Source organism: Lactuca virosa, chromosome 2, assembly GCF_052849685.1.
Source record: "Lactuca virosa cultivar CGN04683 chromosome 2, Lactuca_virosa_CGN04683_v6, whole genome shotgun sequence".
NCBI classification, from domain to species: domain Eukaryota; kingdom Viridiplantae; phylum Streptophyta; class Magnoliopsida; order Asterales; family Asteraceae; genus Lactuca; species Lactuca virosa.
In genome coordinates this window covers 40,919,881-40,939,253 of record NC_136427.1, presented here as the reverse complement: position 1 = coordinate 40,939,253, position 19,373 = coordinate 40,919,881, and the positions used below count along the sequence as shown (strand labels likewise).

Here is a 19,373-nt window from a genome sequence, read left to right as displayed (position 1 = left end):
AACTCGTGTATTACACGGGTTGATTAAAAAAAAATAAATATTAAAATGTAAACATTAAGTATTTTTTTAAATAAAATTTTAAAATAAGGAAAGAAAAAACGTATTAATTACGATTACTATCATATTTATTATATATAATACTTTGCATATATAAGTATTATGTGACTTTTTAATTTAAAAAATTAGAAAAACTTAGAAATTGACATGTGAATATTATTTAATTTCAAAAATATCATAAAATGATAAGTATTAAAACTCATGAAAGATTGACATGTGGCAAAATGGATCTTCATTTATCATAGTTGATGTTTGTATTCCGGTCCTTGTCCTCCATGGATTGGATCCGATCCATATTTGTTGTATGCATTTTCTCTATATCGACATTAATGAGAAGATAATGGGGAAATACTTTGATTACAATACATTTATAAGGTTTTGGATCGATCATAACCCTTATGAACACAAGAATAGAAGTAAAAACATTCTTTAAGCAGATAGTTGCCAATCATTTGACCTTTGCGCCAAAAGAGCAATAGATCTATTGTTATAAAATTCAGATATAGTAATGTTTAAAGACTCGAAATTCCATCTTGCCAGTTAGTTATACCGTGGGAAATAAACGTACACTAATAAGACCAATTTATTTATAAAAAAAAAAAAAAAAATCATGTCTAACCATGATCATAACATCATTTATAGATCTGCTGTTATTTTAATTTTTTCCATCGATTATCTAACATTTTTCACCAGAGTGAAAACTGGTCAAAACTTGGTCACCTCAATCTCAATGCTATCTTAGTCAAACACGACACATGCATTCAGACCAAATTTTATGAATGGAGGTCATAAAACTGTACGCCAAAGGTTACACGTGGATGCACCAAAGGACTCAAGCTCTTGTGCTGATGCCACGTAGTATTTTTGTTCTATGTTTATTATATACTTTAATTTAATTTAATTTAATTTAATTTAACTATAATCTTTAATTTCATAGTGTAAGTAATATGTATCAAATTGTACATTCATTCTAATAAAAAGTTCAATGCAATATTGCAAATGCGTAAACAAATACCTTTCTGTAATTACAAGCATAAAAAAGGTCAGCATCTATGTATGATGTACATGAATAATAATTTGTGCTTTATTCGTTATGTAATAAAAAGATAAAATTCCAAAAACATTCTATTCAAGTCTCACCATTGTATTTTTCATTTTAGAAAAAGCTCACAAAATTTTATGTTACTGATTTAATCAATTTATTTATACTTAAAATTGTGAATTCAGACATAATTCTCCATGATAAATCTTCTAACAGGAATATCGTGTTTGATTATTTACATATTTTTAGCATGTAAATGAGTTCACAAAATATATTATAAAATATGTTTATAAGGTAATAAGGTAAAGTATATATATATAAGTTAATGCAAGTTTACGTGTCACTTTTGAGAGTCGATAAATAGATGCTTAGAAAAAGAATCTTATAGAGTGAAACGCAGTTCAAAGTTGCAAAACTTACCGGCGAAGTCGACGGTGACCGGAAACAACCAATCGACGGCAGGGAGAAATGGTGATCAGCACTACAATCGCCGACTCCGATCAGAACCTCCACTCCACTTTCGCATCCAGATATGTCCGTACATCTCTTCCTAGGTACCTTCGTCTCTTAATTTCATCTTCTGTAGACACCATGACTCGATTTTCAAAGCTCAATTTCACGTTAATTCGTCTTTTTGAAACCGATCGGAAGACTTTCATGTCAATTCCATGTTGACTGATTTTGACCAGCCTATTCTCATATTATTTCCATATCGCTATTGCTATCAATCGAATTGCTAACAGAATCAGCGAACTAAACAATGATAATTATGTGATTAATAACTTAATTGTTTGCAGGTTTAAGATGGCTGATCAATCTATACCAAAGGATGCAGCATACCAAATAATAAGCGATGAGTTGATGCTCGATGGAAACCCGAGATTAAACCTGGCGTCATTTGTGACGACATGGATGGAGCCAGAGTGCGATAAACTTATCATGTCATCTCTCAATAAAAACTACGTTGACATGGATGAGTACCCTGTCACTACTGAACTTCAGAATCGATGTGTGAACATGATAGCGCATCTCTTCCATGCTCCCATTGGAGAAGACGATGCTGCTGTTGGTGTAGGAACCGTTGGATCATCAGAGGCGATAATGCTTGCAGGTCTTGCTTTTAAAAGAAAGTGGCAAGCCAAGCGGAAATCTCAAGGAAAGAGTTGCGAGAATCCTAACATTGTCACTGGATCTAATGTGCAGGTTTGGTTACGACATATATATACTAGGATAAAAGCAAGAAACAGCAACGTTACTTTTGTTTATTTGCATGTAATCATTGTCTGTGGTCGTGTTCCGTAGGTCTGTTGGGAGAAATTCGCGAGGTACTTCGAGGTGGAATTGAAAGAGGTGAAATTGAAAGAAGGCTATTACGTGATGGACCCTGCAAAAGCTGTAGAAATGGTGGATGAAAATACGATCTGTGTTGCTACAATTCTCGGATCCACCATGAACGGAGAATTTGAAGATGTGAAGCTTCTCAACGACCTTTTAGTGAAGAAAAACGAAGAAACCGGATGGGAAACCTCGATTCACGTTGATGCAGCGAGTGGAGGGTTTGTTGCTCCTTTTCTTTACCCTAATCTTGAATGGGATTTTAGATTACCACTTGTGAAGAGTATTAATGTTAGTGGACATAAGTATGGGCTCGTGTATCCTGGTGTTGGTTGGGTTGTGTGGAGGACGAAAGATGATTTGCCGGATGAGCTTGTGTTTCATATAAACTATTTGGGATCGGATCAACCAACCTTCACTCTTAATTTCTCTAAAGGTAAAACATGTCAACAGCCTTACTTTATATTTTACTCATAATAGTAATACACTTATATTTTACTCATATTATAGCAACACATTTACGTTTCTTTACTAATAATAGACAATGTATTCCTTTTTTTCATAATAACAACATACTTGTATCCTTATACCCATAATAACAATGTACTTATATCTTTTGGCGTATAATAGCAAAATACTTGTATGTTTTATCCATAACTATGATGTACTTACATTTTGCTACCAATATGATCAATGCACATTGTCAAATACATATTTCAAGTATGTTGCTATTATGGGTGAATAATTGTAAGTACATAGTAACAAACAAAGTATAGTATCTATATCGGTGAAAAAGTAAAATATTATGTTGTTTAATGCAATTTGTCCTTTATAAAAAATGAAATGAAGAATGTATAAAGCTATTATACACATAAAGAGTCTTTACATAATATCCGAGGATTATCTTGTTTGTCTTGTAAACGTGGACAGGATCGAGCCAGATAATTGCGCAATACTATCAATTCATACGGCTTGGTTTTGAGGTAATGGTTTGAACCACTTGACTGTTTCTATCGCTTATTTTTTGTTAATCTTTTTTTATACCAATCATATTTTAATGTGTTTCACAACATAACTACACACAACATCACCATCACCGAGTCTTGGAGCAACTTGAAAGGTTACTCTTTTATGATAGGATTAAACGCAAGAAATATCAACGTACTTTCATTTATATGTTCATTATAGCATCTCATTTTATTTTTCCTATCACAATATTATACTTTTAGTTTTTTTTTCTTATTATGACATTTTAATATCAAATAACTACCCAACTACAACATTGAACTTCCTTTTTAACTTCCATTTTTTCCTTACATTGTACTTTGAAATATCTACACAATGCATTAAAATTTGCTTTGTTTTTGGATAAGATGTTATAAGTAGGTAAACTATTCGAAGCACGACATTTTAATAGCAAGAAATGAAAGTAAAATTTTATAATAACCAAGTAAAAGACACCATGTTGTTATTTCTTGCATTTAACTCTTTGTGATAAAAGGTATATGCATGTTTGGATCATAACTCTAAAAATCACTCTTGACCCAAAACACTTTCATTCACTAGGGTTACAAGGATATCATGACAAATTGTCACGAAAACACAATGGTGCTCAAAGAAGGGTTAGAAAAGACGGGAAAGTTCAATATAATATCCAAAGACAGCGGGGTCCCATTACTAGCTTTTTCTCTTAAAGACAGTTCAAAGTACACCGTGTTTAATATATCCGAGTCTCTAAGACGATTCGGATGGATCGTTCCCGCTTACACCATGCCACCAGATGCACAACATATTTCTGTTCTTCGAGTCGTAATTCGTGAGGACTTTAGCCATAGCCTAGCAGATAGACTCATTGCAGATATTGTCAAAGTAGTTCACGAGCTTGAAGGTGCACGGTTCACGGCTAACACGAGTGGTGCACACGATGGTGGAACCGTTGAACATGTTGAACATGGCTTGAGGCCTATGGAACGAGGAATAGCCAAGTATTTGAGGAGGTTCGTTCATGGCAAGAAAACAAGTAGTGTTTGTTAGCGTTTTGGTTTGTTTTTCTATATCATTCAAACTAAGGGTTTTTTTCATATTAATTACCGAAGGGATAAGATTTATAATGATGTCGAGGTTGCTTTTTGTTTTCTAGAATAAATAAAATGTCTAAATATGAATAATAATCTTTTATATCCTTATGTTCATAAGTTATATTTTTTTGAAAATGACTATCAATTTAATAATTGCCATATATATATATATATATATATATATATATATATATATATATATGAAAAAGTTCAATTCAGAACCATTATTAACCAAGGAACCAATCCAAAGCGTCGGAATTTAAAGTGATCAACGATAAAAGGAAGGGTTGTAAACTTTTATAATAGACGCACATATACCCGATTATAACAAAACTCATTTTCTTTTTTTTCATTTAAAACTTTTTTTAGACCAAGTTTTTTATCGAAAAAAAAAAACGAATATACCGTTGTTCACGATTTTTCGTCCTCTTTCCATAGAGATCCATGATGATATATAAAAAACGAACTATTTTTTTTCGAAAAAAACTCACTTAATTTTCTTGGTTTCAATATTTAAGTTTATTTTTATAAAAAGAAAAACTAATTATACCAAAAATATTAATTTTTTGTACTCTATTAATAAACATCAACACCAATTTAAAAAAAAAAAAAAAAAAAAAAAAAAAAAACCTCAAACAGTGTAGATTCACACTGTGAATCTAAACTTTAAATATTTCAATTTTTAACATTCATAATATGAAAAATCTCGAACAGTTGAGATTCACATTGTGAATCTGAATTAATATTATGCACACTGTGAATCTAAGAAGGTTCACAAAAAAAAAAAAAAAAAAAAAAAAAAAAAAAAAAAACTCGATCAATGTAGATTCACACTGTGAATCTAAACTGTAAATATTTCAAATTTTAACATTCACAATGTGAAAAAGCTCCGATCAGTTCAGATTCACACTGTGAATCTGACTTATTATTATGCACACTGTGAATCTGAGGAGGTTCACAATGTGAATCTGAACAGGTTCACAATGTGAATCTGAACTTAAATATCGTTTTTTTTTAACTTGAATATGAATCTATGTTTAAAAAGTACAAAAATATGAATTTTGATATATTTATTAATTTTTTTTCTATAAAAAAAATAGACCTTAACTTTTTTTATCAAAGAAAATGAAGTGGGTTTTTTTCGAAAAAAAAAGTTCGTTTTTTATATATCATCACGGATCTCTATGGAAAGAGGACGAAAAATCGTGAACAACGGTATATTCAGTTTTTTTTTCCGATAAAAAACATGGCCTAAAAAAAATTTTAAACGAAAAAAAGTTGTGAGTTTTTTTGTAAATGGTGGATTTTTTGGTATAATCTGGTGTGTGTGCGTCCAATGTAAAAGTGTACATCTATTTCCTTGGCCGTTGATCGTTATGATTTCCGACGCTCACGATTGGTTCCTTGGTTCCTTGGTTAATTATAGTTCTCTATTGAACTCCACCCTATATATATATATATATATATATATATATATATATATATATATATATATATAGGGTTAGGTTAAATTGAGAACACTTTTTTATGTGAGAACATGAAGACTAATTTTATCCATTAGATTTGGTGTATTTAAGGGTCAAGATTAAGTATTCCTAATTTATATGTATTCTAACGTGTTTTGTTAATAGTGGTAATATTCAACAGTGATATTTATGTATTTAATGAGGTTTATGTAACATACGATATTGTTAAATAAGGTAATAGTGTGAAATTGCAAACGGTTACCGATAAACCCTCCGAGAAAAATCTAACCAAATCGTTTCCATTTGGGTGAAACGATCTTGATTGTAACACCCCAAATTTCAATTGTTCAATGAAGGGCCAAAAGTGTAAATTTAGGAAAGGGACTCGACGAGTAGGTCCGCTTACTCGCCGAGTCGGAGGCTTGGACTCGACGAGTTGGTGCTGAAGAGAGAAAACCCTAATTCTGGGGGTTGTGCCCTATATAAAGCACATTATAACCCACCCTCAGCCTCTTTGCTACCCTTTTGAGATCCAGAAACCCTAATTTTCGTGTGAGACTCCATTGTGAAGAGATTGGAGCTTGGAAGAGAAATTTGGTGGAAGGAGCTTGAGAAATTAGAGGCTAGCATCAAGGGGCTTGGGTAGATCTGGAATCTACATCAGTTTGGGCACATCTCAGAGGTAAGGAGCCATTATCTTAAGCTATTTCCTTTTCGGTTCATCCTTGGTGGTTGATTTGGAGTTCCTTAGCTTGTTTGAGATCTATTTCGGGTTTGGAGTTTAGATCTGAGGTTTGCTACTCCAGATCTAGACTTGTGATGGCCTAGAATGTCATAAAGCTCCTGTCTAAGAGTTGGTGGTGAAGCCCCCTAGTCCTTAACCCTAGCCCTAATGTGTTTTGGGCCTATATCTCCTTGGTTTCACGTAAAGTTTGCAACTTTATGTGAGGGTTAGACTGTAGAAGAGTGGATCTATGGATTGGAGCCCCTGCATGGCTCGAAAAGCCACTGTATGGATTGAGAACTGGAGAGACTCGACGAGTCACATGGGTGTACTCGACGAGTTGTATGAACATGTGCATGGACTCGGCGAGTTGGAAGAACAACTCGGCGAGTCTGTTGAAGATTGCCTTGGACTCGGCGAGTCTGTTCTTGGACTCGACGAGTCTGGTCACGGAACCCTAACCTCTTTTGGTTAAGCCTCGAATCGGTGAGTCGAGGGACGACTCTGTGAGTTGAGCAGGATGGGACTCGGAGATCGTTGGACTCGACGAGTCTTGGGGCGACTCGGCGAGTTGAGTCGTGTTATGGGAGTTTCTGAGTATAGGAACTCGACGAGTCGACGGGTCGACTCGGCGAGTAGAATCAACCAGGAAGGTTGACTTTGACTGAGGACTTTGACTTTGACCAAGAGTTGACCAGTTTGACTTCCAAGGGTATTTTGGTAATTTTGGTATTTATGGAATTGGTTCTTTGGTAGTGTTCTATGGTGAAGTTCGTGTCGGTGGTCGGAGCAGCTTGGTCTTATCTCTTCAGTCGGTAATTGCAGGTGAGTTATCCTCACTATATTGACAGGGTCTACGGCACCAAGGCCGACCCTTTATCGGATGGAAGTCCGGGTATTGTTGTTATGTTATTGCTTTGCTAGATTTGCATCCTCGTATTTAGGGTAATGTTATGTTAGTGACCGGTTAGGTCGGAATCCAGGCTAGGATGTTGATATGCTATGTGATCTGTTAGACTGTTTGTCTGGTTAAGGATCTGTTATGTGATTAGTTGTTTTATGTGCACATGGTTGTTTGACGGGGGTTGGGTTGAGGCGGGTCCTGCTTCGTGCTGTAGGCCAACATACCCAGGGCGGACCGGATATTCCGAAGGCCCAGCGAGCGGTCCGGATAGGCTAAAGGCCCCAAGAGGGCGGACCAGACGTTCCGAGGCTCGGAGAGTGGACCAGGACGACTGAAGGCCCGGTGTGGGCGGACCAGTCATACTGTAGACTCAGAGAGTGGACCAGGTGGATTGAAGGCCCGGTGCGGGCGGACCAATCACACTGTAGACTCGATGTACATGGCTAGACTCGGAGGGTGGACCAGGTGGACTGAAGGCCCGGTGCGGGCGGACCAGTCACACAGCAGACCCGATGTGCATGGCTGTTCTATTTGTGATATGTTATGAGAATGTTTATGTGCGGTTGGTATTCTGGGGGTAACTCACTAAGCTTTCTGGCTTACAGTTTCAGTGTATTGTTTCAGGTACTTCAGGAGATCGTGGCAAGGCGAAGGCGTGATCGTACCGCTCCTCATGTTTTATGATTTATGTGATATGGTTCTGGGGGACACTCTGATGTTTAAACTATTTTGAAAACGAGATGTATGAACTTAATGGTTTTTGAATGAATTAAAATGTTTTAATTTGGTTGAAATTTTTGGTCGTTACATTGATAGAATCTTCAAAAAAATTTCCAAGATATTATGTGAATCGTTTTATGTTATAAAATTGAAGCGAAATGAGGTGGACGAGAGCACAGAGCTTGAGAAGGAGTCCAAGAATGATGGAAGCGGGATTTCAGTCAAAGTTTACTAATACGGCTAACAATGCTATCGATCTTGAAGAAGAAGAAGTCTTGTACATTGAATCAGGTAACATAAAGATTAATTTTTTGTTTTTTGATCTACGATCGGAAATAGGGTTTTGTTTTAGGGTTTTCTGAGGATTTATGATGTTTTGGCTGTTTGTCGTTAAAATCGAAGTTTTTTTTGTGTTACAAGTAGTTGGTAGTGAGTGTGTTTTGATCGTAGGTTTGGTTTTCTTGAAAAAAAATTTGGCTGTGAATGTGATATGAGCTATAATTCTGTTTTGAATGAATGTGTATTTAAATGTGATTGTAGAGTATGTGATAGAGTTGTTTGATTAAACTCTGAACTTTATTTTGTTTGATCTTTGAAAATAAGAGTTCGTAAAACCTTAAATGGTATTTGTAAACTGTAAATTGGTTCAATTTTAGAAATTGTGTTCCATGATTAAGATTGAAATGTGTATTCCTTTTAGGCGCATACTTCTGTATAGAAAAATAACAATAGAAAAAATGTAGATGCGTTTATGAAATTGTTATGTAGAAGGTGATATTCTTTTTTGAGTTTGGTAATACTGATTTTGCGGATTTATGTGGATGCTTTAATGAATGTTTTTTCTTGTTTTGAATATGAGTAATGATGCATAAAAAATTCAACATCTAATAAGTGTATGAGTGAATGGTGTTACTTCTAAGGCCATAGTTTGATGTTGTAAATAAATAAGTTTAGCAATGTCTATGCGTGTATGAATGGGTGCATGAGTAGTGTTGTTATTTATGCTAAGTAAATGAAAGTACATTCAATAGTGAATATGTATGGAATTGAATGAGTAATCTGTATTGAATGTGAATGCATGTGTGGATGTGTGATTAAGTGAATATGTAGTCTTTTATAAGAGTTGTTGAGTATGATAAGTGTTGAATATGATAAATGTTTTTATGTGGTAAGTTAATGAATGTGTAATCAATAATGAATATGAATGACTATGCAATAGTGAATGTGTGTGCAAATGAATGAATATTCTGTAATGACTGTGAATGAAGTTTTGTGGGATAAGTTTTATGCCTACAGTTTGTTATTGATTAAGTGAATGAGGAATCTGCAATGAATGTGGAAGTGAATGAGTAATCTGGAAGTGAATGTGTATTGTTTTAGGAAGTGAATGTGTAGTCTTTTATGAGTACATGATATGAGGGATTAGTTTTTTGCACATGAATATGTATTCATGTGTGAATATGTGAGAAAATGAATTGTAGTGATTAATCTGTTATGAATTTGTATGAATTTGTCAATATATGAGAGAATGATTTTTTTTTAGTACATTAGTTATTGGATAAATTTTGTACATACAATTTGTAAAATGTAAGAATGATAATTTTTTATTAAAATGTACAGGGTCATCAAGCGTCTGTGTAGTTGAAGGAAAGAAATCTATGAGGAGTGCAGGGAAGAAAGGGGTACCTGGTGGGGGACAAAAACTAGAATTACCCAAAAAGACAAGCAATGGAAAAGCATATAAGAATGACTCAAGTGATGATGATTTTGTTGAGAAGAAAAATAAGGTGGATTCTGGAAAGAATGAAAAGAAAATGAAAAGGAAAAGGGTTGACAAGAGTGTTAATGATAAAAAGGTTAAGGTGAAAGGGAAAAAAGTAATTGGAGCTGAAGGAAAATGTAAATAAGGGAAGGTAGGAACTGAATTTCAAAGGTTGAGTACTCGTATGTCTCCAAATTCTTTCTATCTAGCCATGAAAAGTTTGTTAAAAAGCCAGAGAGAAATGGTACGCGATATGGGTTTTGGATCTTTTCTGGGAATGAAGATTGATACACTACCTGGAAAGCTAGCATATTTTGTTGTAGATAGCTTCACAACAATTTCTTGTTCCATAAGGGTTAAAAGTGGTGAAGTGGCCATAACAAACGAGACAGTGGAAGCTATGTTTGGACTTCCGAATAAGGGTTTGGATTTTAACACACTGGATGAATGTGATAAGAATGATCCTTTGCTTGAAGCTTGGAAAGGACAATATGGGAAGGGAAATTATTATAATGGGAACTATTTGAAAAATATAAGGAAAACAAATGTTGCGGATGAGTTGTTTAAGCTGAATTTCTTGATGTTATTCATTAACACTTTTGCTGAAATAGAGACAATGGGGTCTTGTAGAATTAATTTTATTGAAAAGTTAATTCAATGCAAAGATGTGTCAAGGATTAACTGGTGTGAGTACATAGTGGACTGTTTAGGAAAAAGCAAGAATAAATGGAGCCAAATGACAAAAACTGCTACTTCACAGGACCTGTAGCGTTTCTAATGGTATGATATTGAATATTGATTTAATCTTTTAATTTTTTTTATCATTAAAATTTAATTGTAATGAAAAAATTATTGAATATAATTGTGCAGATGGCGTATGCAGACATAGTGATATGTGAAGATGTAAATTTGCATAGGCATAGGCCCTTCATCACAGAATTTGATTCAGAGCACCTAAGAGTGTTAGAAGAATATGAAGTAAGCAGGGGTGTATTTGGAAATCTAAGTTTAAGGGAAAATGTGGATGGTATGTTTTATGATGCGATGATGAATCAAGATCATTCAAAAGATAGATCAGTTGAGGTAAAATGATTTTATAATAAATATAATAGGAATAGTAATTATTTTATTTTATTGTTTTTTAATTGTATAGCATTAAAAAATATTAGATTGTTAAAGTAACAGTTCATTTGTTTTTATTGTAGGAGAGTTGTGGGATTATTGAGAGTATGGTTGGAAGGTTGGTTGAACAAAAAAAGGTTGTAGAGGCAAGTAGTTTGATGTGTATGGAAATGCATCCGAATAATGATAAAAAAAGGCAGTGATTAAGAAGGTTGTTGACATCTTTAATGGGACAACACTAAAAGCCTTAATTGTTGATGGGTATGATGATAGAATGGAAGTTGATGGTACGAGTGTGAATGCAAAAGAAGGAGGAAAAACAGTTGAGGATATGAACCAAATGATTATTAATTTGACAAATAAGATGGGGGAGGATTTACTTAGTGGACGAAAAGTTTATTCTGTATCGAATGTGGATGCTTCAGATCAGGGAATGGAAGGAATGTCCCCGACAATTGTGAAGCCAACTGGTATGTGCAATGATAAGGTTCTGTTTGAGCATCATGGTGGTTCACATCAACAGAATATAGGAATGGAAGTAGTAATGTACAATGGGAATTCTACTTTTGATTCTCCTTGTATATTAACACCTGGTTGGATAAAGCAAGCTGATGAAATAGAAAGGAACAGCTCTAAAAAGAGTAGTATGTTTAATAATGATTGTCCATCGTTTGAAGCTAGACTTAATGAATGTGCAGATGAGATGAATACTTCGAAAGGGAATGAAGGTAAAGATGATGCAATTGTTGAACAGGAATGTCCTAAAAGAACAAAGAGAAATGTTGAAGCTGTAGTAGGGATTAAAATGAGAGAAAAAAGAGAAATGAAGCATGGACCTACATTGAAGTCACCTTTTGTACAAATAGTTGTGGACTTGAAAGATTCAGTTGAGCAAAAAGAAATACTGGTTGCACAAGCTATTGCTGGATTAGGAATGGATAAAAGGTGTAGTTGCATACTTTTTTATTTGTTTTTTTATGATTAATGTTGTGTAAAATATCTGATGTATACAACCATGACAAATGCAGGGAGCTCGTATGGGAATCAAAAGAAGGGTTTGGAATGCATCTAGAATATGCCAGAACTATTGCAGCAAAAGTGAATATTCATTCAAATGTAATAGACTGTTGGAGTGTTCTACTAAACAAATTGGAAGAGAGTAAGGCAGAGTTGTCGTATTCTAGACTTTTTTTACAACAGGCACACCGGTATGGTTTATTTTAAAAAATATAATAACAGTTTTAAAAAAATTTAATGTTACTTATTGTGTTGTTTAATTGTAATGCCCAGCGTGAATCAATGTATGACGAGAGGGTAAATGAAGATGTAAGATACAAGGAGTTTGAAATTATGGTTTCCTCATCAATTGAAGATCTTACAACTGATTCTGAGCTAAAAAACGTGGATTTGGTAATAAAAATATGATGATTAAAATGTTTAATATTACATTTATTTGTTTTTTTATTAAGTGTTATATGTTGATTAAAATGTTGTAGGTTTTCTTCCCCATTGTTGATGGGAATTACTACCTCATATGTTTTAACCTTAAAAGTTTTTCAATTTTGATAATTGATCAAAGGAGATTGGTGTGAATAGTTGAGTCGGTCTATGGGAACATACCCCGTGTGCTGGTAAGTATGAAAATAAAATCATTAATCTTAATATATGTTTATGTGATTATGTAAATGGTTAGTACAATTTGTGTTACATAATTAATGATTGTCTGTAATGTTTTGTTAACAGCAAAAAATTTTCTGCCGTTTTCTAAATGATGTCTGTAAGAAGAAGGTGAAGACCCTGATGACAAGGAATGTGGTGGTGTTGAAAATGAAGTGTAAAGCATACAACCGTTCAGATGATGGTGGAATCTACCTTATGCGACATATGGAGAGTTTTATGGGGGATCAAACATCAAAGTGGGATGGTGGGCTAGCTGTGGATTTAAAAATACAAGATATGTATTTACAGAAGTTAAGGTACAAGTATTTGGTGAGGTTGCTTTTGTCTGATCATAATATTTTGAAGTGTGATTTTGAAAAGGAGTATGCAAAGTTTGTTAAGATGGATAAGGCGACAAGGAAGAGAATAGTTCAAGAGAATCTAAAAGTAGTCTTTGATGAAACAATTGGTTAAAAGTTGATGGGGAAGGTGTTTGTTTTTTTGGGTCTGGTTTGTTGATTAGTATTTTTTTGACAAACAGCTTTCTTTGGTGGGATGGTAGGTTTTTGTTTAGGGTTAATGTAGTATGGATCTGTTTTTGTTATGTGTCTAAAGTTATTATGTTGGTTGTGGTTTGAACCTTTATTACTACTAGTTATGTATGGATTATTATGTTGACTATGTGTTGACTGTTTGATCAATGTGTCTGAAATGATTTAGTTTAAGGTAAAAGTTAATTCGATTTTCAGCAATTAATTTTTTTAGAGTTTTTACTTTAATGGACATGTCGTGGAATGTGATATGAATGTTGTATAATCCAAAACTGTAAATTCAAGAAAGAATATGTAATCCAAAGCTGTAAGTAGAACAACCAAATCATTATAAATTCGCAATTAGCAATTTATGTACATTTTTGGTTACACTTATATGTACATTTAATGTGTACAAGTTTTTTTGAAAACACAATAAACGTGTATACGGTACAGTACAAGATATGTACATTAAGTGATGAAATTTTTGTACTTGATAATGTATGTAGTATCATAAATGAATGTCATTGTGAGTATGCTCTTTTCGAGGGGTTTTGAAAAACTTAATATCTTTTTAAGTTAGAGAAACGACTCATCATATATTGAGTGTTCCGTAATAGTGTGAATACTAATATCATTCAATGATGAATACTAATATCATTCAACGACTCATCATATATTGATTTGAAAATACGTCATATTTTTATGTATGCAACACAACATTTGTTTTGAAAAACTTAATATCTTTTTAAGTTAGAGAAACGACTCATCATATATTGAGTGTTCCGTAATAGTATGAATACTAATATCATTCAATGATGAATAAATTTGTACATAAAAATTTACTATAAAATAGTATAAAAATAACATTTATAGAGAAATGCAAAACAATATAAACGACAATCAAAATTCTTATTAGCATTCAAACATGTCTTTAATATGAATATGACAAATCTAAAACAAGCAGATGTAAAGAAAAAAATTTAAGTTTAGAACATGCATGCACAATTAAAAAAATAAAAAGAAATGCTTAATATAATTAATTCTTCTTTCCTGGACGTTCTTTGAAAATGTTGTTCTTCTCATCTTCTTTCCTTACAGGACAATTTCGCCAATCATGATCGTTGCCCTTGCGACAATAACTGCATCTGGAACCCTTTGATTTTTCTGTTGCAACCTCTCTCGAACTTTTCATTCTTTTTTTAGTACCACTTCCTTTGTTCTGGATTTCTCTTGGATTGTGAATATCCACACTAGTGGGAATGGTAACACCAAGAGTTTTTTCGAACTCTTTATTCTTGTTTCCTTTATCATGAGTTGTGAAATTGGAAAGGAACTTTGCTTCAAGCTGCTTTATTTCGTCCAAGTATTCTTTCAATTTGGTGTGATTATTACTGAGAGAAGATACACAGTTGTCAACAGTAGAAAATATATCAAGTGCAACTCTTTGGGTATTCTCGTCAGAATCAGCATAACGAAAACACTTTTTCAATAGTTCTGTGGGGATGATGTCCTTCTGCCAGCGTCTGAGTAAATATTTGGAAGGAATCTCTTTGATGTTATATGTCTTCATTACGGTAAAAATGTGGCGACACAAAAAACCAAATTGCTCAAACTTCATACAAGGACATGTAAATGTTTGTACAGACTTATTGTGTGTAACCTGTATTGAATAAAGTGAAGAAAAGTTAGTAAAAAAATATATGAAACTTAAAAGAGTAAGAGTACAAGTTTCAAGAGCAATTACCTTGTAAGTAGACTCACTTATAGGTATATCCCATTGATCATCATTTTCAACTTCTGGATCAAGCTGAGAAGCATTTGAATTAGAATGAATGTAATGAATAAATTCCTTGACAAGACACTCATCAACGTCATCAAATGTGCTGATCGAAATTTGTGTACATGAAACCATAGACAAGTACATTTCATTTTGAACTTGACGAAAAACAGTGCGAGTGTAAAACATAGATGCATTCCTCTCGATCTCAAATGGTGTCCTCATTGTTGGATGTTTGTTGTTAGTTTTGAAGTCAAATGATGACTGAGTGAATCTTTGCTTCTCCATAGCAACTTCAAATGAAATCATGAAATGGACAAGAGTAGAACCATAATGCGTGTTCTGGTGAAATTATGAATTCTCACTTTCAGAACGAGATTCAGTTCGCATTAATCCTGATAAAGGTACATGCTTGAAAAATGCAGGTATCCAGAAATGTCTCAATCCATGCATATCATCCAACCATTTATTATCCGTGAGCTTATATTCATTCAATAACGACTTCCACCCTACCTCAAAGTCATGAACTTCAAGCCTAGAATTCCATATCAAGAAGTTGAACTTTTTACGAAATTTTGGATTGTTGACAATGTTCAAAGAAACCTGTGAATTTGTAAATGTAATATCTGTAATCAACTATAAAACCAATACATTCTGGTTTGAATACACCAAAAAAATGATTGTTTTATTGGTAAAGTGTATTACATAGACAAGAATAAATACCTTCAATGGCAATTTAGATGTGATATGTCACATGCAAAGCCTATGAATCGATTGTGGAAAAACAGTTTCGATGGCTTTCTTCATTGCAGGGTCTTGGTCGGATAAAACCAACAATGGTTGTTTGCCAAAAGCTTTAAGAAAAGATTTCAACAACCATATATAGGAATCAGTGTCTTCTCTGCTCAACAAGCCAGCACCAAAAGTGACACACCTCTTGTGATTATCAATTCCAGTAAAAGGGACATAAACCATATGGTACCTGTAAACGTATTTGAATTAATATGTATATTATTAATAAATAGAAATATAATAAACTACAATCATTTACAACCTGTTAGTTCGAAAAGTAGCATCGAAAGAAACTACATCACCAAACTCTTTATAATTTATCTTGGATGTTTCATCTGCCCAAAAAAGAGCATTCAACTGCTTATTCTCAACTCGATACTCAAAAGAAAAATTATTAACATTCTCTTTTCTGTTATTCAGCTTGTCCACTAGCATATGAGCATCACTACCACCTATAAAGCAATTGAGATCCCTCATGTAATTTTTGAAGTCATCAATTAGACCGCCTACAAAATTGTATCCACCAAGAATACTTGTATACAGCCTGTGAGCTATGGTTGCACCAATATTCTGATTAGACATTGTAAGAATGAAAGGTTTTTGAGTGTCATCCAGCTGCCTATGATGACGTGAAAACAACATATTGTCTCTTGATATAAGTGGGTGATTGTGTTTTTCTTTAAATTCATATAACAACCATTTGGTAGTTCCAGGAAAAATTTTAAATCATATACGTGCCTGGCATCCGGTCGTACTAGTGTCAACCCTTCTCTTAATTTTACTTGTTTTTGGGTCCAAAGTATCAACGGGAGATGTATTTGGGAAACCTTCCCTGTTACATAGAAGATATTTGATGTACACCATACCACGCTTCTTTTTGTTTGTTGACTTTCTAACATCAAAACCTGTTGCACATGCATATTTTATGTACATGTCTTCAATTGCATCATCAGTTGGGTATTTATGGTTTATTATTGGCTTAAGATCATCAGGGACAGAAGGAATCCAATACGATTTACCAGCTATTACCAAGTGTTGATCAACACAATCATCTTTTCTCTCATTACATAAATCAATGTCTGTAACATCTAATAACCATGACAAGTTAATAACATAATACAAATAACAAATCAACAAATCAAATAAACTTAAATATATATTATACGATACTGAAATGTCAATTAATGAAATAAGCTTAAATAGATAGTATACGATACTGAAATGTCAATTTTTTGATAGTATTCTAACAATATACAAAATTGTGTAATGTAATTGACACATATTTAACAAACTTAAAAAAAAAAAAAAAAAAAAAAAAACATACCAAGAACTTGAATAGATTGATGAATATTTTCAAGAAATGTGAAATCCCGTTGATTGTGGTCATCCATGATGTCGACTTTTCCAAATGCGGTATTATCATCATCAGTCGAACAAAATTCATCATCACTTGACAAAAATCATCATCGACTGAGGCAGTTTGAGCGTAATTGATCTCGTCCTCTTCATTGATCTCGTTTATATCATCAAACTCGTTGCAGAATGACAAATCCATTAATGGATTCTTACGGACAACTTTCAGAACAGCTTAACTTGAATATCCGATTCGGTTTGTTAATATTGATGACTGACACACACGATTGATGATTGAAGAATTAATAAATGTTTGTTAGAGATAATATAAAACGTTCCTTAATTATAGGAGTTTGATTGATATATTCTTTAAAGCTGATTAAACAATCAAACATTGCCTTTATTAATTTAAAATATTATAAATTTTATATTTAATTAATTATATATATTGATTGGCTGAAATTTGTCCTCATGTTCTCACTTTAAAAATAGTTCTCATTTGAACTTAATTATATATATATATATATATATATATATATATATATATATATATATATATATATATATATATATATATCGATTGTCAAAATCATGAATTATTAGTTCCTAGTTCTACTTTTAAGTATTTAAACAAATAAATGGTTTCTCAAAATCAATTAAAGAAAAAACAAAAAAAAAAGTAAGAAAAGAGGCATAATCTAATCGCATATCATCACCACTACATGTAAATTGCTATCCCATTAATTTAAAAGCTCCTTTGTACATGGGAGATTACTAATGAGAAGCTACGAATAAACGTTGAAGTGTGGTTTATGAAGAAACAGATTGAGGGTAAAATTGGAAAATAGGGATCTGGAAGTAACAAGTGTCTATATCCTCACTTAGGATAATAAAACATGTTCTATATATTTAGTAAAAAAGATCTACATATCTAGTAAAAAAGATCACAGAAATTTGTATCTATTAAAATTGCTTTCTATTAAATCCATCTAGTCAAAGAAAAACAAACACCCTGAGTATAGTTGCATATGTCCTAATTTCATAATTTTCAATCTTATTGCCACCCTTTTTCTGTGTTAAATCTCAACTTCAAAAAAATAACGATAAAATTGTGATATGTAAATTACTAAATTATCATCATAAAAAAAAACAAACCTATAAGATAATAATGCATTTGTAAATTGTAATAAATAATGTAGAGACAATTTTTTGACATTCAATAAATGAACCATTCCAGGGTAAATTATTATAGTAAATTAAATAAAAGACATTATTAAAAAACACATTTTTTTAATATGTAGATAACAACATGCATCTATTACTCTCTTTTTATTGTTAATTCTTTATAATAAATAATATTAGGGGTAGCAATTTTGTAGGGTGATTTCGTTTTTGCAAATTATGTATGTTTTCGAATATATATATATATATATATATATATATATATATATATATATATATATATATATATATATATATATCCCGTGACAACCACGGTTATAAAATTAATTAAATTTTCATATTAAAAAATCAAAATTATTAATCAATTATTTTAAATATATTATTACTTTAAAGATATTTTTTACTTATATAAAATTATAATCATTGATTTAAATAAATATGTAAAGTTATATCACCTTATAATCTGTATTAATTTTATTTTATTTTTTAATCTAATTTTATTGATTTAATATAATTAGAGTGAAAAAAAAAATATAATTAGAGTGAAAAAAAATTTAAAATTTAAAATTTAAAATGGAGAATCAAATATTAATTTAATGTAATTAGAGCGAAAAATTTAAAATTAATAATTAATAGGTTGACAAATGACATTATAGGTGACCTATAATATTAATGAGAAGTTCTAATAGTATGACACTTGTCAATAGGAGAATAAACATGTTCATTTATTAAAATAAGGATATATATATATATATATATATATATATATATATATATATATATATATATATATAGGGATGTTATTCGGGTCGGAACCGAACTGAACCGACCCGAACCCGAATAAACCGAAAACCGAATAAGGGTAAT

At 32.4% G+C, this 19,373-nt stretch overlaps 3 protein-coding genes across 3 annotated transcripts; 1 reads left to right on the top strand and 2 right to left on the bottom strand.

Annotated features, from left to right (window-relative positions):
* The first annotated feature begins 1,443 nt into the window (after positions 1 to 1,443).
* On the top strand, positions 1,444 to 4,614 carry LOC145159058 (glutamate decarboxylase-like). Its single transcript, XM_079077955.1, has 5 exons — positions 1,444 to 1,653; positions 1,897 to 2,302; positions 2,402 to 2,870; positions 3,365 to 3,417; positions 4,001 to 4,614. Exons 1-5 carry the CDS (start codon positions 1,568 to 1,570, stop codon positions 4,466 to 4,468), a joined length of 1,482 nt encoding a protein of 493 aa, XP_078934081.1. The 5' UTR covers positions 1,444 to 1,567; the 3' UTR covers positions 4,469 to 4,614.
* Positions 4,615 to 14,438: 9,824 nt separating this feature from the next.
* On the bottom strand, positions 14,439 to 15,467 carry LOC145157387 (protein FAR1-RELATED SEQUENCE 1-like). Its single transcript, XM_079076434.1, has 2 exons — positions 15,147 to 15,467; positions 14,439 to 15,062 (listed from the first exon to the last, which is right to left on the bottom strand). Exons 1-2 carry the CDS (start codon positions 15,465 to 15,467, stop codon positions 14,439 to 14,441), a joined length of 945 nt encoding a protein of 314 aa, XP_078932560.1.
* Positions 15,468 to 15,530: 63 nt separating this feature from the next.
* On the bottom strand, positions 15,531 to 17,526 carry LOC145157386 (protein FAR1-RELATED SEQUENCE 5-like). The gene is made up of 6 exons (XM_079076432.1): positions 17,296 to 17,526; positions 17,137 to 17,140; positions 16,754 to 17,059; positions 16,234 to 16,648; positions 15,966 to 16,161; positions 15,531 to 15,782 (listed from the first exon to the last, which is right to left on the bottom strand). Exons 1-6 carry the CDS (start codon positions 17,524 to 17,526, stop codon positions 15,531 to 15,533), a joined length of 1,404 nt encoding a protein of 467 aa, XP_078932558.1.
* Positions 17,527 to 19,373: the final 1,847 nt, after the last annotated feature.